The following is a 26297-nucleotide window of genomic DNA, read 5'->3' on the forward strand; positions in this document are numbered from 1 at the left end:
GTTGCCAGGAGGAGTTGGCAGGTGAGTAAGGGGTCTGGAACTGCCAAATCTTGTGTGCTACTGAGATGACTTGATGGTTACATAGTAAATATAATCTGAATACATCTTTACTGTTACCGGGAGGAGCCAGCAATTTGTCCTTGTTTTCTGGGTTTTCTTGGCATTAGTAACAGAATGGAACCGTGGTGAGCCAAACAAGGGAAGTAATGTAGTTCAGTGTTACATTAGTGCTATTCTTGGCATAAGAGATGTGGCAGGGTAAAAGAAGCTGGGATATGAGGGGAAGGTATTCTTGTTTTGCCAGCTGGATAGATCAGTTTAATTGAAGTGACCATCTAACCATGTTCTGAGTGAATAAAAAGCACTTGATTGTATTCTTGCTTAGGTGACATGTTCCCTAATGCACAGTTGAAAGGTAATTAGCATGACTGCTGCTAATCTACTTTGATGTTTTGCTTCAGAGTCTAAAGTTTTACCTGTTTTAACTGAAAACTTTTCCTAATCAGAGTATGTTTCAGTTCCTGTTCAAATGTATCAAAACTAGACATTCAAAACAGTAGTGTTTTAATGTTGTTTTACATCATAACTTGTTAGCACCACACTTCAGTTGCATTTAAAGAGCAGAGCTGTCCGCAGTTGCCATGCAGATGGCATCAGAAAAAGCAGTTGTTGAGTTGCAGTCTTTGATTCTGGACTTTATCTTTTTAATGTGAACTTGACGCACAGAGTAAAATATGTTGGGGGTCATTGGTTTTGTTTGGTTTTGGTTGGTGGTTTTTTTTTTCTGGTTGGTGACTGGGGCAGTAGGGGAAGATCTGCAAAGTGAAATAAAGGTATGGAACACAATAAACAAGTTCTGGTGTTTTGAAAATTATGTCTCTAGTGCTCTGTGTTTTGTAAGCTCTGCTCCCAAGACTGGTGCAAAAAGGTTTTTACACAATTCAGAGTTTTTACGTTGTTCTCTTTGGCTCATGCTTGCCAACATATCAAGGAAGCTCTTTTCAGCTTTTCAGTCAGGATTCTGATTTGTGTGTGGTTGTTCAAAGAATGGATTTTAAATAACTTAAGCAGAAATGTTTTTCTGATGATCACTGTAATATTAACACCAAATTATCAAGCTGTTTTCAGTTCTAGAGTAACTTGCAGAACTAAGTTGTAGAAGTCAGTAGAAATATGAATAGTTTGTGCTGCTCTGTTTTGGGTTTGTTGCTTTCCCAGTACAATCATGGCCTCTATGGTGCCTCACTGATAAAAACAGAAAGGTAGTTCCTTCCTAAATATTTTGTAATTATTGGTAGATGGTTTTGGTATTTTAATAAAGTAAACAGAACTGTGTCAGGTAAGTTGTGGTTTCTAGGCAGAATAGCTGAATTTGAGCATAAAAGCAATTATTTTCTGAAGGTAATTTTTAAGATTGGGATTCATTGGAATTCTGTGATTTAAGACAAGACACAGGAGTTACATGTTAGCTTTCTGGAGTGTTTCTTCAAAATGCTAAAATAAGTTATAACTGCTTCTTTAATGATTCAGTTATTGAATTGAAAATGTTTTCTAGAACACCTCGACCTGTTGTTGTAGAACCAATGGAGCAATTTGATGATGAGGATGGACTCCCTGAGAAGCTAATGCAAAAAACACAACAGTACCACAAGTAAGTTGTGGTTAGCCTTTTTTTTATAAAACATTATTTACATACATAGTTACCTTTGTAAATATACACTGATTTTTACTTTTGAATTTGTGTAGCAGGAAGTATTGCTTTTGTATGTTGTGCTGTTTTGTGTCTAAGTATTAAACATAATCTGCCCAAATTTCCTAATCGTGGTAAAATTCAGACTTGGCTTGTTAGTTTAACATTCTGTGCATTTAGCATAGTAGAGGCATTCTTGACCTGCACTGCAGTCAGTAGGAGCTTGTTGCCAGCAAACTATAGTCTTATGGATTAGGGGTGTGGTCTAATCCTGCAGAGATTTTGGATACCCACAGATCTCTATGTTCTCTGAATAGCCCCTGAACTGTTTGCTGCCTCCCTGGCATGTAAATCTTCACAGCTTCCACAGCTGAGGTAAAACTTTGACCATGACATGAGAAAGGGAATCTCAATCATGAGATAGAAGTCCCCTAATCTGAAAATACTAATTTTTAATATTGTAATTTGCCATTCATGTTGCTTGAATCTAAAATGTTTATTTTGAGACTGTAGAATACCCCTTCTTAAAAATTTGTCACTGCTAGGTACAATATTAGTGTTAGAATGGGAAATGTGGGTTCACTTTAATGGTTACAGATTACGGCTAATACTCTGGGCTGTCTAGTAAGCATTGATATTTATCTAAATAATTGTTTTAGTGAATTGACTGCTTGATTTAGAAGGCTGAGCACTGTTAATCTAGTGTTGCAGCTTAGTATTTTGTATTGATTTCAATACAAATTTTAATCTTAAAATTCAGAAAAAAGATTTTTTTTGGAGCAATTTCGGAAAAGTGTCTTTTTACTTATCTTAATGTCTGATTTACGCTTTGTCTGGTTTAGAATGTAGTCATCTGACAGGCTGATAAAAAGTGAGATCTACACTTGGAGTGGTTGTGTATATGTTCTGTGGCTGTTACAGCTGTTGATCTAAATGTGTCCTTATGTACATTTTTACTGCAAAATTTTTATTAGGGAAAGAGAACAGCCTCCACGCTTTGCTCAGCCTGGAACATTTGAGTTTGAGTATGCTTCACGGTGGAAGGCTCTTGACGAGATGGAAAAGCAGCAGCGTGAACAGGTTGACAGGAACATTAGAGAAGCCAAAGAGAAACTTGAGGCAGAAATGGAAGCAGCTAGACATGAGCATCAGCTAATGCTGATGAGGCAAGGTAAAACCAGATCATCTACCAGTATTGAATTTGTGTTGTGACAGATGGGTTTTTTTTGTGTAGCATATTGAGCTGTATACTTGGACCTTTTGCTGGTCACCATTCAATTAAATGCATTTAACTGAGAAAAAGGAAGGAATAATTCTTTGTGCACATATTCCTTGATGATTTTCAGAAATTAGAGGTGGTATATAAAGAGGTGATTGTCTGTTTTCTTCACGTCCTAAATTTATCTTTAGGAAAAAGTTTACTTAGCCTGTTTTTCCTGAACAGGCACATGTGCTCCCAGTGTGGAGCCGTGCTGTTTTTATAAGGTCTTGTACAGACCAGAAGATAATAACATAAAAGCTTGCCCATATAATAACATGAAAAGCATAAGGTCTTATACAGAGCGTGATAACATAGAAAACTGTTTTGAAACACCAGATAGTTGCTGCAGCACCTGAAATGACAACTGTTTCTTGGTTTATTTTCCAAGAAAAACTGTTGAAGCATTGCGTTCCCTTGTAAGCACAGGTGTACATTAGAGGTGAGGAATGTGCATGTTAATATGATCCAAGAATGCTGACAACAATACACAGTGCAGCCCTCCCTCAGCAGCTGGACACACATTCCTATTTTGTCTGTATGCGCAACTGAGATTTGTGAAGATGGTTCAGTGCTTAAGATATAGCTTGGATAAATCTACTGTTGACTTATCTAATTGTTAATATTTAACAGTGCTAATAGTCCAGTTCCAGAACTCATGCTCTTTAATTTCCTTTGAATTTATTAACCTGTTGCCTGGACTTGAGGGCAAGATTCAAGAATACTTTGTCTTAAATTCATGTCTTAATTATGCGTTAAACTGAGACAAGATTACGATAGCCTCTTCATTAAGATAGAAAAAAATGGTAAAACATGGGAAAACCTCTTTGGTGTGTTTTTGGATATTAGGGTTTCTTTTAAGGACAACATGAAGGAAAAGATATTCTACTTTTTGAATATTTATTAAATGGCAGTTTTATATAAACAAAAGAGAATTATTCCTTCCATTAGAGAGCCACTAAAACATGAAAGCATGTGGTGCTACTATTCCAGTGAGAAAATATGTTTCTTTTAGTGTAGGAGGAGGGCCTTTCCCCCTCGCAGTTTGGTTAGCAGAGTACCTCTTTGGTACCAGATAACTCAGAATTTTGTTAGATAGTTAGGTTTCTTCTTGGTTACCTACCGACACTTCATTTTCAGAGCTCTAGAGATCCCTAAGTATTCCTTCTGTTTTAATCTTCTCAATTCTTCAGCTTCAGTATGCATGAAAATAAGGTGGTTTTTTCACTTGTATTTATTTTCGAAGATATTTTCCTCTTGTTTCTCTGAGCAAAGGTATCTTCCTCATCTGCTCTGTGGATCTCAGTTCATGCCGTGCCAAGAGTATTGATTATATTAATTGCATGACAGGATTGCAATCCTGTGATTGCATCACTGTCACTCTTGCGCCGAGAATGCCACAGGAACAGGCGAGAGGCAGTATTGTAGAAAGAGCAAAAGAAGGCTTTATTCAAGAGAACTGCACGGTTTATATGGTCATACGATACATTCTATTTGATTGGCTAGTTAACAAAAACACCTTTCTTATACACTGTCCTTGAGAAGAACAGAAAGACCAAGGAGAAGAACACCACCTGCAGATTGTTTATACTTAACAAATTATTACATCTTTACAACTCCCTGAAAGTTCTCACAAGCTGCTGTGAGAAACGCTTGCTGTTTCTGTGTTCCATGCCATTCACACATCACAGGATTGTGTAGAAAGATGCAATGAAGTTTTTAAGGCACCAGAACCTAGAATTAATAGTTTTGTATCCCTGGTGCATGAAGTCAAATTTAAAGATGTATTGAAGTCATTATGAAATATGAAATAAAATAGAAAATGCCATGTTTTAGTTATGTAGGAGTTAAAAAGAAGACAGGAAGGATGAGCTTACTGGTCTGTATACCCTAGCAGGTGAAGATTGTGTTGGAACTGCTCCACGAGAGCTAGTAGGACTGGAACTCTAGAACATGTTGGTTTGAGTACTCAGGTTTTTGTGGTATGGTATTAATTCTGAAGGTAGATTTAATTCTTTTGATACGTGTAATTTTTCACTTTGAAGTGTCATATTTTGACAGACTGAGTCAGAAGTAATTTGTAAAGCAGAATGCATGTTTCCATGTAAGTAAATTGCATGGTATTTCTGATCCATGTACTGGTGGTATGCATCAAACAATTGTAAATATTCTCTTCTTATGATGGTTAATTAGATTATGAAAATACTGGAAAATGTGACTGAATTTAACCAGAAGCTTAATTTTTGTATCAATTTATGGACGCTTGGCATTTAGTTTCCATCTTTAGAATTTTCCATCTTTAGAAAAATCTGCAGTTAAAATTGCTTAAAAGCCTTTGTGGAGTTGATATTCAAGCTTGTAGGATTAACTTCTGAGGTGAGAGAACACCTTCACCTTCTGCTGTGTTAGAAGGTTGAAGGTAAAATGAAGCCCATGTCTTTTTATAAGCACAAGAAAGTGCAGAGGCTAATAATAATGCTCTCTGTTTGTTTTCTTTTTTTCCCACAGCTGTTTTAATGCAGATTTTTTCTGCTCAGAGAAAGGGCCTGTCAATCAAGAATTACCATCATTACAGGTCTTATAACATGAATGGTTCTTGTGCAGAGTTTGAACCTCTATATCTGTGTTTTCATCTGGCTTAGTAAGGCTTTCTGCCAAGATTCGGCAGTTGTCCAATGATACTGAATCACAATTTGCTATGTTGAACTTTTAACATACTAACAATTTCAGGAAAGGCAATAAACTATACTGTGGAGAAAAATTAGGAGAACAGTGAGAAAAGTAGAGTGCTGCACCTTAAGAACAACGGACAGTAAATGATAGTGGTAGAGATAGAGTAGGAATTCCTGGTCCTGTGTGCACAAGAACTAGGGAAATGCTGTATACATTTGGAAGAACAAAGAACTAAAAAGGAAGCCTATTTTCCCATAGTGGACAGTGTCGTGTACAAGTTTGAGGAAACTGATTTGCATAACCAGAAAGATATTTTAATTAGTATAGTGAAGAAATGCATTAGTATAATGAAGAAATGAGTATAGTGGAGAAAATGTGCAGAAAGATTGAACTAAAGCATGAAAGGCATGTAATGGATAGTATGGGAAAATGTTACTTATGGTTTCTATAAATAGTATCATGTGGCCAATATCCTATGTAGTTAAAAAATAAAAAAAACCTGCTTTCTAACAAATGGTAAAATTATTTTTCATTGAAGAAAGCATAGATTTCCAGGCAGAAATCAATAATGTGACTGGTCAGCAAAAGTAATTACTGTGAGTTATGCCCTGCTTTTTAAGGACATATTAAGTGCTTCATAGGAGGCTATGGCTGTGTGTTTTTGTGAGGCTAAAAGACCAGTCATTTGTAAGTTGCAGTAAGCACAGTCATGATAGATCTTGATGGAGGTTCAGACTTCCTTCATGCACCTGAAGTTCATCTGACTTGTCTTGCTCTGATGTGTGCCATGCAGGGGTCTGCAGTTGGTAGTGGAGAGCATAAAAGTCCATAAATATTGTAGTGGTTTTCTTAGTTGTGTGACTTGAGCAGTATAAAACGTTGTGAGAAAATTGATGCCCTGTCCTAGATGTAAAACCAGCATGTAATTTAAGGGATTGAGAGAGGCTTTTTTCCTTTTCTTTGAGAACTTAAAACTTCTGTTTCTATAACCTGCTCTGGGGGCTTTGCCCATTTTGTACTTTTCTATGTTTGTAAGCCACAGATCCAGTGTTTTTTTCAAGTACTAGACTTAGCTTTATGGAAAGAGATGAGCTAAATGCATTGAGAATTTGGTTTAAAAGCTTGAATGTTACAACTGTAATCTGACAGTAATAACAAATTTTGTGTTGCCACATGGTTGATGGACAGCTTTTATATTTAAATGCACTTTTAATCCTGTTAGATCTCATGCGTCGTCAGGAAGAATTGAGGCGCTTGGAAGAACTTCGAAACCAAGAACTTCAAAAACGCAAGCAGATACAACTGAGGTATTTTGTCTTCTACTGTGCAGGGGTGTGGTGTGCAGCCACCATAGGCCTGCATGAATTTAGATATGTTAGTTAAAGTTGCTTCTCAAAAGCATAATGTGTAATGTTTCTGATAATAATAATGCACTATAAAAGATTGTTTCTGAGTGTTGCTTGATTTTTTTTCACTTATTTCAGGTCTGCTAATTTTGTTGTAAATTTCTGAGATGCCTAAATAGCATAGAAATGTCTTAGTCTATTTTTTTGATTCATATTTATTTTAACATGATCAAAGCATTGTTGTAATAGATAGGAACATGCTTCTAAATTTTATGGGCAGGTGATCTGCATGTAGAATCATAGCATTGCAATCTTATAGTCTGACATGGGATTTTGGAAGTTTTTTCTCTTGATATTCTAGTATGTTGAAAATAATTTTTCTTTCAGAATTTGATTAATGCAAGTAATTGTTTTAATGCCTCTTCTAAAGTTTAAGAAAATAGACATAGTCTCATCATATTGATTTATACTTTTTGTCAAACATCACAATAAATGTCAATAAGATAAAAAGGACGGCACAAACATATCTCAGAATTAAAAATTGTGTCTTTTGGCACTGTTGAAATGTTTTAATCCATAGTGGCTTCTTAAAAACTGGAATATTTTAAACTGTTCACTGATATATAGCTGGAAGAGTAGGTATAGAATATATTGGTATTGAAATTACTTGTATTCCAGAAAAAAAAAACTAAACCAAAACTTTAAAAGTACTCAAACTCATCAAGTTGAGTAGATTAGTGCCTTGCACTGTGTAAAAAATAAATAATGACCAGTTTTGTTTATATGCTTGATCTTACCTCTGAGGCTGTGTGCAAGCCTGAACAGGTCAAGAGACTAAGCTGACATAATTTTGAAATCAATACCCTAGACATGAAGAAGAGCACAGACGTAGGGAAGAAGAGATGCTACGCCAGAGGGAACAGGAGGAATTACGACGACAGCAGGAGGGAGGATTTAAGCCAAATTTCATGGACAATGTAAGTACAATTCTATGGTGAAAGTCCGAATCACAGAAGAATTTTTTCATTCCGTTATTTTTATACTAGTTACTGAACTGCCATCTTCTTGTTGGCTGTTTTCATTTCAGTACTTCACTGTTCCCCTGAGCGAATTGCTACATATTCAATAATGTAGTTACTCCTTTGTATAATGACATCACTCTTATTTTTCCAACAAGCTAGTGATGTAACACTTCCATCAAGTGAAGGTGTTCAGATACTAATTTTTTTACTTGGGAATTAAAATATTTCAGTAAAATAGTTTTTCTAAGTGGCAAGTGATAGAAATCACCTATCCTGATGTGCCCTACTCTGCCTGAAGGTTTAAATTTTAAACCAGTTAATGCTGCTAAGCTTGTTTGAATTACTGGTTTTTATTTATGCTTAACTTACTAAGATTTCAGAAACAAAAAGGACAATATTAATTTAATGTGGAGTCTAAAATCACTCTCCCTTTTGACCCTGTGTAAAACTAAATGAGGAGAACATCCAAATCATTACTAAAGGAGACTGAAAGATATAATCATGAGGGAAAATTTGTCCTCGCTATAATCTGTACATTATTTATATTAATAATTTAGGTATGTTCTGCCTCTGAAGACTCATCCTGCAGGACTAATAAAATGGTACTATCAGAGGAGTCAGATTCTAATTTTTTTTGGTCAAAGGGTATTGCTTTTTTTCTACCAACCAGATCAATTCAGTGAATGCAAACTGTGTTGCAAATGCTTTAGTTTCTCTTGAGTAGCATGCCTTTTACTATAACAGCTATTTCTAGTGAGGAAATAATGAATAAGCAATTCACACAATGCTCTTTTAAATTATTAAAACAACTGTAGTCTGCAAGAGGGGATTTTGCTCCCCTTCGCAGGTGCAGCTTCATACATCAATGAGAAATGAACTGCTAGTTTCTGGTTTTCTTTCTTTCAGGAAGAAAAACCTGGTTTACATTCTGTACCAGAAATTTTCTGTAGGGTTGCGAAGAATTTATTATATATATTCTGAGACATCCTGAGAGATGTTAGAAAATAAATAATTTCCTCTTATCAGCAGGTCATTTTTCCCCTTGTCTGCCCCTTAGTGTTTTTAGTAAAGATGAGGAGGAAGCAAAATAGTTCCTTTGATTTTATTAACAGGTGTAATTTGGTTTTGCTCATTGTGTTTTGAGGGACTCACATCCAAAACTAGATGGTAATTTATTTCCATATGTTCTCACTGTAAAAGAAAACTGCTTTCAGCACATCTTTTCTTCAGGGAAATGAAGATCAAGGATTCAGAACTCATACTGTCCTTTAGTGTGTTCCAAATGTTATTAAACATAATGGGGGAAATAGCATGTTACAGTTGTCTAATGTAATTTAGAAATAGCAGTTACTGATGACTTCTGTTGTGCCAAATGTGAAATTTCATATCAATGTAATATCCTAATGCAGCATCTTTTGGGGTTGTCTGACTTTCTGACCCTGTAAGCTACTTGTTAAAACCTCCTGGCTCCTCTGTGAGACCCATGCTTCTTGCTGCAGAGAGCTGCAGTAATAGCAAGCTGGGGAGCCAACCCACAGCCCTGGGATGGCAGTAGACACCTCAGATTGCATTGCTGTAAAGAAGTTGTGGCCTGTATTCTGCAGCTTGGAGTGGGGAAAACTAGATAATGTTGGCCATCACAGCGTTTACTGGTTTATTCTTACATCTGTCTTGAGATAAGAGTATTTAGTTTCTGTGCTTAAATTGCTTACCAGTTTGTCCATCCTTGTTGCCTATCTACTTTTTTAAATTCCAAACTCTACATGAATAGAAACTGTTAAAGTTGTTGTGCTGGACTTGGCAAAAATGTAGGATAAAAAGGGACAAAGAGTGGTTCAAATGGAAACCACTGCAATCACTATACGTAATTTTTATGGCTTTTATACATCAAATTTTTTGGAGGTGAAAAGTGGAAAAGTGTAGCCTTCCCACTCTCATGCATTACGAAATTGTGTGTTCATCTGGACCTAATTAATACACTGCAAGAATATATAGATGTAGTTTTGCAGCCCTACCAAAAGCTTTTTAGCTTAGATATGAAGGACTATAGAGTACAGGTGTTGTTTTTTAATCATCATATGAAATTGAAGTGGCATATACAATGATACATTAAAAAATGTGTTCTCAAGACTAGTCTTTAGTATTCTGGTTATGTCTTGACTTAGGTTTTACTTCTAGTGCTCTTTAAAAGAGGAAAAATTGAAACAAACTGGCGAGTGATATGCTTCCTTTCTTTAGCAACAGTTTCTAATCAGGGCAGCTGTGTGATTAAGCATTTTATAGATGCTTATTTTAAGATGGTTTTAGATAGCTGTAGTTATATAGTGTGAATGGGAATTGAAAAAGCCTTTGCATTTTGCAGCAGAGAAAAACTGTAAGCCTTTTCTGGAGATTGCAAAATGACACATGAAATCTGATTTCAACTGAGAATTTCTTATACAATTAATTAATTTTTATTTGTTCTTTCTAATACTTGTTTACTGTGAACAGATTCCATCTTGCATTTACTTCTACTCTCAGATTACTACTGTACAAGTACTGAGAAATTTATTCTCTATTTTCAGAGATTAAAAGGTGACTCTTGGTGAGAATTGCATTTTTTTGATACTGTTGGGTAGTTTTTTACCATATCAAGTCTTGATAAACTCTGCTGGCATTATACTTACAACATATTAAAGTCTTCTGCCAACAATGTATTTAGCAGGACAGTAATAATTGTTTCTAATCATTATTTTTGTTTCTTAAAAGCTTTGAAAAGTAAGCTTCCTTCACTTTTATCCTATCACTTTTTACTGGTCAGTCTAAAACAGGAAGATAAATGGTAAGTGCAATGGCAACCAGAATTCGACCCTCTCATGTAAGGCTGCAGTATTAGGCTTTCCTGTTGAAAGTTTCTATCTGTGTCTTTTCCCTAACTCATTAAACTTGGATTTTTTAAAATTATAACTACTTTTGAAAAACATCTTGTAGTCAAGTTTAATGCAGCTAGCAGTTACTTGATTTTATTACAGATGATAAAAATATTTTCTGTGACAGGATTTATTTTCCTGAAGCATTCTGATGAACATTAGAAATTTGATTGGCTTGATTGTTAATCTAATAGGCACCCTGATGATGCCTAAACAATTTATTAATCTATTTGTGTGATCTCTACCAGATAAATTGTGAGTAAATACTTTCATATTGGTTAGGGTTTTTCCCTTCCTTTCTAAAAGTTAGTTACTTGAAATGTGCTTTTATAGCTCAATAATTTATATGCCTTCTGATTTCACAGTAGCTTAATTGGGAAACTAATTTTCCAGTAGTATTTTGCTAATTTTTGTTTTGCATGCATTCTTCTGGCTGAAAGAGGAGCTTGATGATTTATTTTGCAACAGCACAAATATTTTTAAAATAGAAAATACTTCTGAGTGCCAGTAATACATTAATTACTCAAACATGCAATGGTTATTATCCAGTTATGGATGACTTGCTTTGATTTACATTGTTGAAGCTCAGTCAGAGGCATTCTACAAAAGTAATTCCTGTTCCAAGACCTGCTTTTATTTGTGTCACCAACTTAGTGTTTTGGATTTAGTGTATTAAAATAGTTTCTATGTGTCTAAAACAGAGACCAAAAATATGTTGGATTTGTAGTCCTGGTTTTGTGTGGATGAATTTACTTACGTAGTAACACTTTGAAATAGTGTTGGGTGGATTTTGTACTTGGTGAAACAATAGCTGCAATATCAGCCTTAAACTTACCTCTTTTCTTACTGGTGGTTTAAAGCGGGAATTGAGATTTTTGGACATCCTTGCCCACTTCCCTCCAAGGAAAATCTGTTTTTGAATGTGTAAGGGGCTGTTTCCTGAGAATTCATCAGTTTCAATTTCTGAATGCTTGCTGGTTTTTTAATGTAATGTAAATTAAATAGTTTTCTTTTGAATCTCATAGTCTTTTCAGGAATTATTTCTAGATGTTGTTTTGCTTTCCTTTAGTTTTTCTTGCAGAAGCACTGCTCCTAAGTATGTTGTGTAATTATCAGCATAAAATATCAGCTGCTAAAGCAGTGGAGATGCTTCAACAGCAGGGATTGTAGTGGACTTGGATCAAAAGCTGTAAGACAGATGAGAGCAAGAAAGTAAAAAGGCATTGCAAACAGCAATGGCGTTTATAGCTTCAGGAATGCCATCACAACATAGTTTTTGTTCTAAAAGTTTGGTCCTTTTGGAGCAGTTTATATATATAGTTTTCCATTTCTTACTATTTGGAGGAGTCATGTCTTATCCCTCACTTCTAAGTTCATTTGCAAGTTAAGCACTAGGCATGTTTTAAACAAGACTGTCAGTTAGATTTCCTTGAACTTCAGTAATTCAGGACTAGATTTTTGCACTTGCCTGTTTAGGTGAATAGAACTGTATTTTGATCCTATCTTCTCATAGCATTGTGCTCAAAAGCTCCAGTAATGTAAGCAGTTAGAATTTTCACTGAATGGTGAAGTGTTTCTTACCTAACTCAAAACTAAACTAAGGCAGATGCCCAATAATAAAATACTGAAACATTTCTAAGAATCTTTTCAAATTTGATACATTTTCTAACCATTAATGTTGGTTATTTTATCCTGACAGCCTCGTATACTGAATGAAGCTAATGGTGGTGAAGTTGTGTGAGTTCATATGAATAAAATCTCAGTTTTTTGCTGCTTTATAAAAACTCTTCTGTAGAGCGGGATTGGGTGAGATGAATTGTATCCTTACTGCAGTCCAGCGTACATAGTCCATGTGTGACACCTTGAAGGCTTTTTAAGGTAAAACTAGCTTGGGAAAAGACAAATCATTAAATGTAGAACTAAAACACACTAACCTGGCAAAATGCTGCTTTTCTTGGCAGTGGTTTTATTTCAGTGGTCAAGTTTCTTCCTATACATAAATCAACACAGGATAGGCCTTTAAGCAGGCGTTCTATAAATACTCAGTTTGTGGTTTTGTAGGCAGTCCTAGTTTTGGCAGCAGCACTAAATTATATTTATTTTTTCATGAGTGATATACATCAGTAGACATATTCTCAAATCATGCATTTCTGCTGTTCCTTGGTGTTTCAGATATTAAATTTGTTGCTTTGGGCAAGAAGAATACGTCCTTCACAAGCCTTAAAATATTCAATTTGTATTATTTTCAGCAACTAAATAAATTACTTTCAGCCCTTAATTGCATTGTCAGGTTTAGCTGTCATATCTGCTTTTAGTATGAAAAGACATTACATGGAAATCAATGCAGATCTTCAGGTATCTTTTTGTAACGTATTATGTGCTTATATGCATTAAATGAAGGTGTTTGTGGAATAAGTTCTTTTGGTTGTAAGTATTTCATGACCATTTTAGGATGGTTCGTAATTGATTTTCTAGGTCATGTTTTTATGTATATAAAAGGATGCTACATAAAGTAATTTTTCAGTAACAGTTTTTAGGCAATGTGATATTTTTGAGTTATATTTAGGAGACTAATCTTCTGCTCTGTTGCAGTCATCTCCTAACTTCTGCACAACATACTTTGGAAAATACTAATATGTATTTTATGCGAACTTACAAACAGAACAAATGACTATTCACAAGTAATTTTTATAGATTATTGTGCTGTCAAATGTGCAGTAATCTCCAATATGAATTTAGGTGTTGTGGTACTGCTTTTAAGCTTTCCCAAATTTGTTCTTTTCTACAGTAATTGATAGAGACTTTTCTGTCCATATTCTTTAGATTATCCGGTTTTGTTTATAACCTTACTTTCTCTTAGTAAGACTGATGATCAGGATGCTAAAATAACACTGTCCAGATGCTGCTTATGTAATGGCAAAATGACATTAGTCGTCGTCAGTCTCAGTGTTTCATGAGGCCTCAGCTGTAGCAGATGCCATTTTTATTCAATTATTGATAGAAAGACCTCAAATGCATCTGTACTAGTTTATAGAATACTTTGTTTGTGTAATTAACTTTTGCTGTTTGATGGATAAAAATGAAAAAATCTAATCAAGAGCAGATTTTATACGTCTATATTCTATGTTTTACTATTATTTCTGAGAATTGTTACTGCTCACAATTTGAAATAAATAAATTATAAATGAAATCATCTTATTCAAGTTACTCAGAGTTCTTCAGTTTTTCATATTCTGACAAGCAAGAGTATTTAGAAATTATGTATAACTTAAAAAAATTATTTATTGATGTGTTTGATAAAAGCCATATATATTTGTAGAAGCTGAAATTAATGTTTGCTTTAATAATTTTCATTTTTTCTTCCTCAGCTACTGGAGTTAAGTTTGACTTGGAGTTTTTACACATATTTACCCAGACTAAGAAGAAACTAACTCTCAGTTTCAGTTGTCTGCTTGGTACCTATTTTGGACTCATCCACCTCTCTAATACTTGAGGTCTTGCTTGGTGGCACTGGGACTTGCAACCCAAATACGTTTCTCTGCTTAGAATAGTTTGTCTTTACTCAAGGGATCTGTGTTTAAAGAAAGAATAAAACACCCAAGAAGCAATAAGTGAGATTTCTGTACAAATAGTATTTTTTGCATGCGAGGAAATCTCCTAATGGGTCTTGTTGAATAGTGTGAAGGAAGCCTGTTTAGCGACCTGGTTTCTGTCTCTCAAGCCAGTGCCTTCCACATAGTTTTTTTCCCTAAATGTGGTGTTTTGATTAGCCTCTAGCATTTTGCTTCAGTAGCTCTCACAGAGCAGAAAATGTTAATAGTGGTAATGAGAGCAGATAATGTTAATAGTGGTAATGCAGTAAACTGATAGAAATATATATAAATTACCTTAGTGCTGTTACCTGTCTATTGAAACCAGGAGGTTATTTTTAAAATTAAAATATTTATTATTTTTTCTCATTGATATTTCACAAGCCTCCTTGTCAAAGTATTTTTTTCTTATTATTGGAGGTACTGCTTGTTTTGGGTTATTAAATCATCCACGAGGAAAATGGAGTTTAAATCTGATACTTCTGACTTCCATCAAGTACACTTTAATTGTGCAAAGATGGGGTATTATTTTCCAGTTAATTAGCACTTTTAATAAATAGTGGGTTTTGGTAAGAAGATGAGTTTTGGTAGAGCCGTTTTGTAACTGTTCAGGTGGGGAGTTCAGTAGAAACTGAAGCCTAAAGAGTCAATTAAATATATTTGAGGTTTGCTATTCAAAGATGTTTTTGCCTGAACATAATCTTAAAATCACAGCATGGTTTTGTTTGGAAGGGGCCATTAAAGGCCCTTAGTTCATTGCCTTCTGCAATGAGCAGGGGCATCTTAGGCTGTTTTAGGTTGCTCAGAGCCCCATCCAGTCCTTAATGTTTCCCGGGGTGGGGCATCCACTGCCTGTGTGGGCAACTTGTTCCAGTATTTGTTTGCTCTCATTGTAAAAATGGGTTTTTTTAAAATTCCTTTTAAAAATTCCTTTTTAAAATTCACCTGGTTGGAATACCCACTCTTAGTTTAAGGCTATCACCCCGTGTCCTGTTGTCCTGTCACAACGGGCCCTACTAAAACATTTGTCACTGTTATGGCTCATTTGTTTAGTCCTGGACTTGTGTAGGATGGAAGAGTTTTTGCATTAATTTTGTTCTGTACATGACATGAAGCTCTTACTACAGGTCTCAAATGCAGTTTGGGTTATCTTCTTGTGATAGGGTAGCTAGCAGCTGTCTGTTCTAAGAAGACAAAATGTTGTTGAAATTAGGCTTTGTTTATCTTCAGGTTTTGTTTATCTTCCTACATGCTTCTGGGTTTTATAATGCTTTTAAAATGTTATTTACTTATGGAGTCTTCCTGTTTGTTTCCCCCACCATTTCTGAATCATTAAATATTTGTTTAAACTATAGGGGAACTTCTGAGTTTAGGTAAGAGCCAGTTATTAATGTTTGTCCCTAATGATTGGGTGGTCCCCATTGAGTCCCTATCATAATTCTGACCTTTGGGTCTATTGTATGTAAATAAAATAGTAGTTTTTGTTGGATATTTTTGATGAAACCAGACAGTGAAGCTTAAAAGTGTGTGAGGTTTGGTTAGGGTATTTAGCTAGAAAGCAATGTTTCTCAATCTATGTGGATTTATTCAGATGACTAGTTTTTTACACTTTTGATGTAAATACTAGAATTGGCTGGTAGAATGTATTATTTTAATCAGTCAGAACTTTGTTTGTGCAAATGACAAATGTCTCATTCAAGTCTGCCTCATGTTGCACCAGTTTTACAGGAAATGGCTGACAAGTTGTGTAAAAAACTGGAGTTTGGCTTCCTGCAGAAAGTTTTACTGATGCTTCTCTGTTTATATTTTCTTACGTTTTAGTGTGCTGTATGTGTGGACAGGCCATAAGTCAATAGGAGAAATCTTACACATTGAACTATTCTGGTTGTTAGCAACATCCATAGCATCTATAAAAGACTATATAGGTTCTAGAAGTTTTCCTACAGGACCTCTTTGTAGGATTGAAAGACTTTGGCTTTCAGCTTCCTTTTAACAAATACTTGCATATTCTATTTACTGGTAACTCAAATGGATTATGAGTTAACAACTACAATTGGACTGGCTTTTATGTTGTAACTTTTTTGGCATATATAATATCTTCTAGGTGAGGAAAAATTGACATTAGAGAAGTCTGGCAAATAGTCATATTTAGTATAACTAGTGGTGCTCTTAAGTTGATTTTGCAGTCATACAGTTGGCACTTCAACTAAGAAGTAGATTTTCCCATAAACATTCCATGATAAAAGGGTATTCTTGGCTGATTAATTTCTCTTCTAAGTAAACATTGATGACTTTCATTACATCTTATCATTGAATCTTGCATTTGGGGAAAACTTCTTTTGACTCCATCCAGTGTTCACTGTATTAAATATTTGTATAGATTTGGGATTTGTGCAAAGAAAACGTAACAGTTTGAGAAATCTAAAATGCAGCATTGTTCTGTAACACCTGATTTTCGGTTTAGTATTTTAGTGCATTTCTGCATGAGGGTAGAGTTAGCCCAGTCTTTGTTACCAGTTAAGCAGTCCTTCAAGTCTACCCCCACCATGGTAAATAGTGGAGTGCATCTTAAATGATTTGCAGCCTGCCAGGTTGTCTGTTTTGACACTTATGCACTCTTTTGATGTTTCTTCAGCTCATATAAAACCAGAATAATTCTAAGATTAAATTCTCTAATATGCCTCTGAAGATGTGAATATATTGTGAATGTAGTGTAATTGTTAAGTCTCAGTCATGAACTTGGTGATATGCTGTATATTTCTTCTAGAAAGTACTTTTGTGGGTAAGTAAACAGTAAAGTGCCTTTGAAAAAATATTTGTATTGTGTTCAGCTGTTGATCTGTATTTAATTTATATTTTTAATTTTTCTACTGTTATTGAAAAAAAGAAGCTGACAGAAATGGGTTAAGTTTTTTTATATTTTGGTTCCACAAATCTAAGGTGACTCCTAACTACAGCAGAACCAGATTAATTGGCAGAATTGAAATAGTTGCTGTTAAGGGAATTGATATAATGGGATCTCATTTTTCAAAGGATTTCCAAATCTCTTGAAGGTAGTTACCTTCTCTCAGCACCTTTGTCCTTTGAAAAGTATTTCTGAATTTTAACTTAAAATATTTGAGAAGCAGATTTTTACCTCTCTTGTGAGTCATAGTTGTTAAATCAAGGGGAAAATTTGCCAGAATACCTCTGTGCTTGTTTTCTCTCAAATCATTAACAGCAAAGACATTTGGAAAAAGTATCCTTCTTTGCAGTTACATCCTCAGAGAGTGCTTCATATACCGTGAAGGGATATGGTAGGATTTTTCTTTACCTGAACAGATGATGTAATGATGATTGGAGGCATGGAATTAAAATATTTTGATTTTGGTCCTAGGTACTGTATATATTATGCAGTTTGTTTAGGGCCTGATTTTCCCCCCTGTGTACCTTTTTTTCTTTTAGATGATGAATAACTTTTATCTCAGGTTATGAGAAAATTAAATAAATTTTTTGTCAGTTTTGTAGATCTTGTATATACAATGTTTTACTTTGTTTTAAGAAATGGAAATAAGAGGTGGGAGAAAAGCTCACAAATTATATTAAAGCAGTGGCTTAAATGCAATGCTAAAATTCATTGAAGAAGCAAGTAACTACAAGACAAAATAATGAAGCAGAAAATATATAAATTGCAATATGGAACCAAGTTCTATAATCAACAGAATAGGTTCCATGGTATATCTTAGCTTCTTTTAGACTATTTTCTTTCTTGTTAACAAGTTAGATTGTAAATTGAATTTTGAGCTGTAATGCATTCTGAAAGTATGAGTTCTTGTGTAAAACAAAGCTGTTACTTTGGTGTGTATTAAATAGTATTGTTTTTAACCTTTAGCATTTACCTTTTCTTTAATCTGTAGGACTATTAAATGTTCCTGGTTAGTGATGGATCACCTAAAGGTCTTTGTGTTGGGAGTCATGTTAGTGCAATTAAACTGTCAGTTTAGACCTGACTTAAACATCATGTGAGGATTGATGTATTGAAAGGAAGCTAACTTTAGTTCAGATTGGGTTTTGCATCCAGCTGTAAGAGAATGGCAAAACCAAAACATTCTGGGAGGTTCACAGCTGTTTAACAGTTTACTGTAAAAGTATTTTTAAATAATAACTTCAATTTACAATGCTAAATACTTTTGCGGAGTTTTAATTGCATTTGTTTAATTGGGTGGTTTTTTTCTGTGGACTTTAGCTGTCGAGTACTATCTTTAATAGCTGATGCAGAAGGAAAATGAGATCCCATAGGAGTTGAAGACTTTCTGTTCTCAGAACTAAAAGAAGAGAACAAAGAAATAGTGTGTAGAGGTTTTTCACAAATACATCCCTATACTTTTGCTGTTAGTTTTGAAAGAAATTCCCCTCTTCAAATAAAATTGATACTTCCTTTGCCATCTTACTGAAAGAACAGGAATGATTAAGAAATATGCTAGGCTAGTAATATTTTTTTTCTGTAATTGTAGCTTTTACTACCATTAGGAGTGTTTTTCCAATCACATAGACAATTCCAACTAGGAACATGTCTATGTGATTGTATTTCATGCAATGTGTATTTACCTGTGTGATATTCTTTTTTAATGTTGAGGGTTTTTAGTGTTGGAACTTAATGAGTCATCTCCATCAGCTTTATTCATTACTTGAGTCAGAAAGCAGTAAATTGCCTTTATCTCCTCTAGCCTTCTTAGTATGTTTTTTCAAAAACTGAGTCCTGGTGACAGTTACTAAACCTAATGAAAATTCTTTTCATTAGGATTCCTATTTAAAAACAGGACTGTATAGTTTACTGCATGCTATATGTTTTATAGCTACATTTACTATAGTTATCTAGTTTAATGTATTTGTCTAGATTTGTGTGGAGGAAGAGAGTTCATATTTTTTTAGACGCTTGGGTGAGCGCTGTCACTAAGTTCCTAGAGTTTTGAGTAGTTTAGGCTGGAAGACATTTTTGGAATCATCTGGTATGATGCCCAGCTCAGAGTAGGGATCAGCTCTGAATTTAGATTGCAGTGCTCAAGAACACATAAAAATATTGGATTTTGAAAGATCAATATTTTTCATGTAAAATTACTTACTGCTATTGTATATTAACTCTGTGGGGATATTGTTACTTTTGGATCTTACATAGAGATCTTAATTGAGGAGCAAACTGAAGAGGGAAGGGTGGCAAGAAGGGATGGATGGAAGAGAAACCTTTTATACTTAAACTTCTTACTGCCACTTAACTTCCAGTGCTCTTTTTTTGGGGTGAAATAGCGGACTATTTTGAGGAAAATACAAATAATGCATAATCAAAAGTATCCCTCAGATTCTAGTTTTGATTGCTAACTAGCAGCTTTAATAACTTGTATAATTTATGCCATTAAAATATAGGTGTCTTTCAGTAAGTTAAATTTTAAGTAAGGTTTATGCCTCATTAAGAGGTCTTTGGAAATAATTTTTCTTTTCCAGAAGGAACTTTAAGAAATAAACCAGACTAGAAGAGAGTAATGCATTCTAGTAAGAGGTACAGAAGTGTCATACGCGTGACATGTATAGTCTGCTAGAAAATAAAATTCAGTTTCATGTTAATGAAAATAAGTGAGAATCAGCAGTGCTGTTAATTACATTTTGCTCTACATACACAGCCTAGATAAAGTGCTAATTAAACTATTATTTTTCAAGTTTACGGGGAAAGTGTTCTCTTCTTGCTAAGGCATTTTCTGGATGCCATGTGTTAGCATTATTGTGGTTACTGTACTATGAAAGGTAAGTAAATAGTTGCATGTTCTTCTTGCCACCATTGAAAACTCTATGGTCTCCCATCATAACATTTCTGACATGTCTTCCTCTTTTGCTCTTCTAAAATTTTCCATGCCATGTTTTGTTCATACCATAATTTTTGACATTTTTGTTACAATGAATATTGCATCACTTGGAGACAAGATTAATTTTTCTGGGTTGCTGAAATTGCAAGGCCTATTTTTAATGAAAAAAAGTAGCACTGGTTTGTCAGTTAAAAAGTCAGGTTTATGACTATTTGTATTTTTACTTGCAGTGTGATCTGTATCAATTGTTAGGTGTTTTTCAAAAGATTTAGTTTCATGGTTTTGTAGAACATTTAAAAATAGTGTAATATATTTAACAAACTCAGAATCATCTTGGCTGTTCTCTGTATATTTAGACTGCTGTATCAATGTGATAAGAGGTGTAAGAACATAGCACATGATGCACCTCAAATACTTTGGAAAACTTGTTTCAAGTACTTGGTAAAAAGGGGAGAATCCATACTATATTAAATGTTAAATACATATTTTGAAAACTGAGTGTATTCACTATTTTGGTCTAGGTCTGCTTTTTCCATTTGATGTTAAAATTAGTTGGCATTGTGAGAAATACAATTTTTAATGTTTCTGTCTAAAGTAATTAGTAAGTATAATCCTATAGTTGCCATCATAGCAGTTTTTCTAAAAGATTAATCAAATGAATTGGACCTTTTTGAAGGTTGTCTGCATTAGTGAGTTCTGAAGTATTTTGAAAACAGCCTGGCAGCAAATAATTTGGAAAAGTTTGAGTTGTGTAAACAGTGCTTTTATAGCAGGACATTTTTTGTTTGCTGACTTAGTCTTTTCGATAATGTTTTTTCCTGATTTTCACAATGTTTAACTTTTGCTTTCCTGCACATTCTTTGTCTTATGGCTTTCTTTTCTCTCTGTAACAGCATGTCATCCATTTTTCTTATTCTCTTTCTGTTAAGATCGATTTCTCAGGTATGGGTGACTTCAGAGGTTCTTAATCACCCACATATTTCTCTCTTAGGAGTTTAGCCGTGTTCTTGTGCCTGCTCAGTTTTAACTCCCTGTTGTGGGTGGCTTTGGGGAAGGGTCTGAAGCAGGCTGCCACTGAACAGAAGAATGGGAATTCATATAATGAGGAAAAAAAGCTTTGAGAATAACACTATCATTGTTAAGCTCTGCAAAAGGCTTGAGTATCTGAAAATGGACCTCTCAGGTGTGCTGGAATTACCAACCAGCAGTGGTTCAGCTATTGTGTCAAACTGCCTGTTGGTATTCCTTTCTGTTATATTTTGGGCAAAACCCATGGACTAGTTGACTTAACTTGCCTGTAGTAACATGTTTATTCTCACATCATAAAGAGCTGTCTAGGACCTGATTTGTGTGTGACAGGACTGAATTTTTGTTACCATCCAGGACTCCTCCAGATAGAATTTTTGAATACATCAAACATCTCATGACATAAATGATATATATACTGCTTGTTAATGTTTGAAATTGAGTATTTTCTCTGACAGGAAGCATAAAGTTGCTAATTCTGTGTTACAAGTATGGAAGAATTTTTCCTGTGCTGAAAAGTCGAGGGAACATGGTCTGTTTTGTACATGCAACAGTAGCAATGATTATAAGCAGCAGCAGCATCTTAATTTTGCAGATGTGTTTATAAAGTAATAGGCAGCAGAGACCTTAAGGAACATTTATTTATTATCAGGGTCTTGATTATATACCTGAAATGTTGTTTATACTGTAATAATTCAACACTGAAGTTAAAGCTTAAAAAATGGCAAATAATTACTTCATAGTTTTTCTTACAAATGTTAAACTAGACTAAACAAAAGTGGGTTCTACCCATTCTACCCATCTTTGCTGTACTTCAGTTAACTGAAGGCTGGTAGCATTTCAAGACAGGGAAAAAATGGTTAATTGCTGGGAGGAAGACTAGTGTCTTTTTTTAAAAGAAAGTGTACATCAGAGCTTGCATATGCTTCTGTCCTTTACAAAGAAAACAAGTTAAGTTCTAGTAAGTAGGGCAGCTTTACAACTCCTGTACTTAATGTCCTTATCTAGCCAGTATTGTACGTAGCCTTGCCTTATGGCACTTGTCACATTAAAAAAACAAATACCAACCAACTTGCAGATTAATCTGAGATGAATTAAGGTTTGTGCCTACTGTAAAGTCTGGTGCTTTGCTTTGCAGTGAAAGTTTGTCGCAACTGTTCATGGTGTGTCTGGTTTTCACACCACCATATAGGCATGCATGTCTGCACACAGTCTGAGTAGTGTAACTGATAGCCATGGTGTTTCCTTATCCTTTTGGGCCAGGGATGATACACCACTTTCCCTTCTGCTTCCTGATGTGAAGACTAAGGTGTACAAGCAGACTAAGAATCAACATGGGTGTATGCTGATTTGTGACTAACTCATGTCAGTTTATGGATATGGTTGATCCCCATGGGGCTGCTGATTTTACTTAAAATGTCAATTGATGTTACTGTGAAAGGTCTGTCAGAGTAGCTGCGCATGTTCTCTGATGAATTTTTAATGTGGGTTCTAGTGTCAGAAGAAGAGATCCTCCTTGGTGTTCCATCAATGGCCTTTTTTAGCAGGACTTTTAAAACCTGCCTGTGTCTTTTAGTTACTAGACCTTATTTTTCCACTCCACATTAAGCCATATTCTTTTGAAAACAGTGTGTACTCTTCTTATGTTAAGTACTTTTTCTAGGTTAATATGAGTTACTATAAACAAAGTTGTTGCTTGAGAGCTCTTTATCATATATCTCATGGCAGTTTCCTATAGCAGGATATTTTTATAAACTGTTGGTTCTGTTCTGTCAAATAGTGGTGTCTGCTGCTTCAAGTGGCTGAAGATAGAAGACTCATATTTGGCATCCCAAATATGATTTGACCACACCAGACTTTGTGAACCTGTACAGATATGATGAATGTATTTTGATTTATTAGTATTTCCATGTAAAAGTCTCTTATAGACTGATTTAGTTGCCTAGTATCTGGATTTCTTTTCAAAGGGTATCTGAACTTAGGCTCTTGAATCCTAAGTGGAATGGTTTTCCAGAATGAGGTAAAGTTTTTTTGAATTTTCTTATTCTCAGCACATGTGTGTTTGTTTACTCAAGAGCAGAATACTTCTTAATATTCCTGTAGAAAATAAAGGAGAATTTTTTTTATAAATTTCATTTTGTTTTCTTTTGAACTGTGAATTTGTTCTTTTTGATGTAAACAGTAATCCTGAAATCCCTTGGATTTGTCTCTGATGGAGTATTTTGTTTTCCCATAAGTGATGATTTTGTTTGCCACTCTGGGTACTATCCTTTGAGTATTGTTTCACAGCAGGCTGGGGTTCATGTTTAGTAATGTCAGAAATCTTTTGCTGTTGGGTGACTGACCATCAATTGAATCTGGATCGATTTGATGTGTTATTTGTCTGTTTAGTGTAAATGCATGTTACAGTTCTGGTGACACTACAGTTTTATGCTGGTTTTAAAAGGATGGTCAGTATCTGAACTAATATCAATAGCAAAGTATAATTCATTTAAAAAATATACCACCACCAAGTTAAGTCAAAACTATTTGAACAATGATGAATTGGTAGGTTGAATTTATATACCATAATACATCAGAACTTGGTTTTCAATCAACACAAGTATGAGTCATGAAATCAGTTTATTATGGAACCATGGCCTTTAGGCAAGTATTATAATAAGACCTGTTTGTTTACAGGTAAAATAGAAATATCTATTAATAAAAACACTCCATAAAGATGGATGCATTTGGGGTTGATCACATAACTATTTGGGAGCTTTAGACTGCTGCATCTGATAAATGAAACTTGGGATATTTAATCTTTATTATGCAAAAATGTACACCATTGTTACGTTGAACTTATTCATCCCTTTGATGTTATAAAAACCAGGAGTCTAATTGATGTCTTTCCTTGCACTGTTTTTGATCAATGGAAACTTTTGAAACTTTAACATTTTTATTTTTATGGAGTAAATGGGAATGTTTTAAGTTCTAAGAATGATAGGTTGACCATGAAAACTATGTTTACTTTCAGAGAGAACAGGAAATGAGAATGGGTGATATGGGTCCTCGTGGAGCAATAAACATGGGAGGTAGGGATCTGAAGGATAAAGGTTTCTGTAATGTAAATTTTTTTCTTTGGGACTGTACATATTACTCAAGCACTATTAATTACTGACAACTGGTAAAAAAGGAGTAAGCAATATTAGGAAATAAAAAACCCCAACATATATATTGCTTTCAAGCAGCTTTTCCCCTCTACCCCTGGTGTATCTTTCTTTTACTGCTTTGACTATACATGGCAAAAAAATGATGTGCAAGTTAAGAGAAACAAAAATCAGGGACAAGTGATGCTCTGGGAATTATCTGATACAAAAGAGGAATTTTATGTTTAAAAATATTTGGCATTATTTTGGAGGGACTACCTTTAAAGAAATATGACTGTAATTGCATGCAGTAAAATGATGTAGAGGTTAAAATTGGCAAGTTCTTCTTGATGTACTTGGTGTGGTAAATGAATAATGTGCTTGGTGTTTTACCAATTTCCTCTGAGTCTCTTATTTACAAATATTCTCTGTTCGCTCTTGCAGCTTAAAAATACTGTCACTGCTAAAATCTATCATTCTGTAATCTACTACTAAAAATTAGTACTGTGTAATAGAAAAGTATAATAATTAGTGCTTGCTCCATGTATGCAGACTGAAACCATTTGGAATCTTACTTACCCAGAATATCTGCTTTTAAACAAGACTGAAACTTAAAATATTTCTTCAAAACCACCAAATCTAACTAAACTGTGTAAACCGTTAATCTATTGGAAGCTTCCTAATGGTAGTTTAAAATAAATTAAGGTGGTAATTAAAAGAAAAGTAATGAAACTATTTTCTATATATTTTAAAATTGAAAGTGCATACAAAACTCAGTAATTTCAGTTGACCTTTTGAGTAACGTGAATTTATAGAGTAAGAAATCTGCTTCTTATTTTGAAACACATTATTCATTATTTCCTTGCATTTATTGAGACATATTTATAGCTGAAAAATAAAATAGGCTTGTGCTTTCAGGAATGATGAAAATTATTTACAAATAATTCTGAAAAAGGACATTGTGAAGTTATCTACAAATATTAAACTGAAGCATAAATTGAGTCTTAATTTCTTTTTTTATAGTTTTACTTTTGCATATGATTGCATCATACTTGAAAATTTCATTTAATTAAAAGACTTTGTAAATATTAATACTGTGCCAGTTGTCCAGATCCACAAAATGCACTTTCTACGTGCAGATTTAAAATGTGTATTTACTGTAGTTCTTAACAGTGATTATTGGTCTTGCTTTCTAAATTTTGTGTTACAACTTGATAATCCCAATAATTTATAGTAACACTGAACTGCTACTTTAAAATACCCATAGCAAATAAGCATAGCATTTATTTCTACAGAGGCTGGATTTTAAGTTCACTCATCATATAGATTTTGGTTTTTTCCCAGCATATTAACTGCATTAGTACAACCAAAATAATTGACCCCAAAACCTTACAGTAGGCCTTTAAATAGTAGAACTTCAGTTGTTGACAGTAGCATCCTTTCTTAATATTTCTATTGGGATTGTAATTTTATTTTTAACTTACCTTTACCTGTGCCATTTGTGACTTCTTAGAATGTGGGATGGAGGGAGTTGAAATATCTCTAATAACTGAAATACCTGAATGATAATTTTCTTGGAAAGCAGAGTTACCTCTATGACAGATTTAATAAGTACTGACTTAGGCAGAACTGCTCATTTCTGCAGCTTTCTGTGACAAACAGTTTCTGAGAGAATATGTATATTTCATCAAAGCATTTAATTGGCTCTGTAATGCTAAGTGCAGATTATAAACTTAAATATGTAGAAAAGGGGCTTTTTTGGGGAACCATCTCTGCATTGATGGACTTTCTTGTTGGGTGCATTTCAGACACTTAGAGTGG

The 26297-nt window shown here is 34.4% G+C and overlaps 1 protein-coding gene across 8 annotated transcripts in view; it reads left to right on the top strand.

The window, feature by feature from the left end:
* Positions 1 to 26297, top strand: part of PSPC1 (paraspeckle component 1) — a 58126-nt gene that overhangs the window by 3342 nt on the left and 28487 nt on the right. For 6 of the 8 annotated variants that reach the window (XR_014617039.1, XR_014617040.1, XR_014617041.1 and 3 more), the window contains exons 3-7: positions 1556 to 1651; positions 2665 to 2861; positions 6844 to 6928; positions 7836 to 7944; positions 24365 to 24422. Coding sequence is in view for 2 of the 8 variants with exons in the window: in XM_084227059.1 (XP_084083185.1) it covers positions 1556 to 1651; positions 2665 to 2861; positions 6844 to 6928; positions 7836 to 7944; positions 24365 to 24422 (545 nt within the window). In the remaining 6 variants the exon portion in view is untranslated. The remainder of the gene's footprint in view (positions 1 to 1555; positions 1652 to 2664; positions 2862 to 6843; positions 6929 to 7835; positions 7945 to 24364; positions 24423 to 26297) is intronic. The other 2 variants (XR_014617042.1, XR_014617044.1) reach the window with 1 other exon arrangement.

This window comes from Fringilla coelebs, assembly GCF_963513975.1.
Source record: "Fringilla coelebs genome assembly, chromosome: 2".
Taxonomy (NCBI): domain Eukaryota; kingdom Metazoa; phylum Chordata; class Aves; order Passeriformes; family Fringillidae; genus Fringilla; species Fringilla coelebs.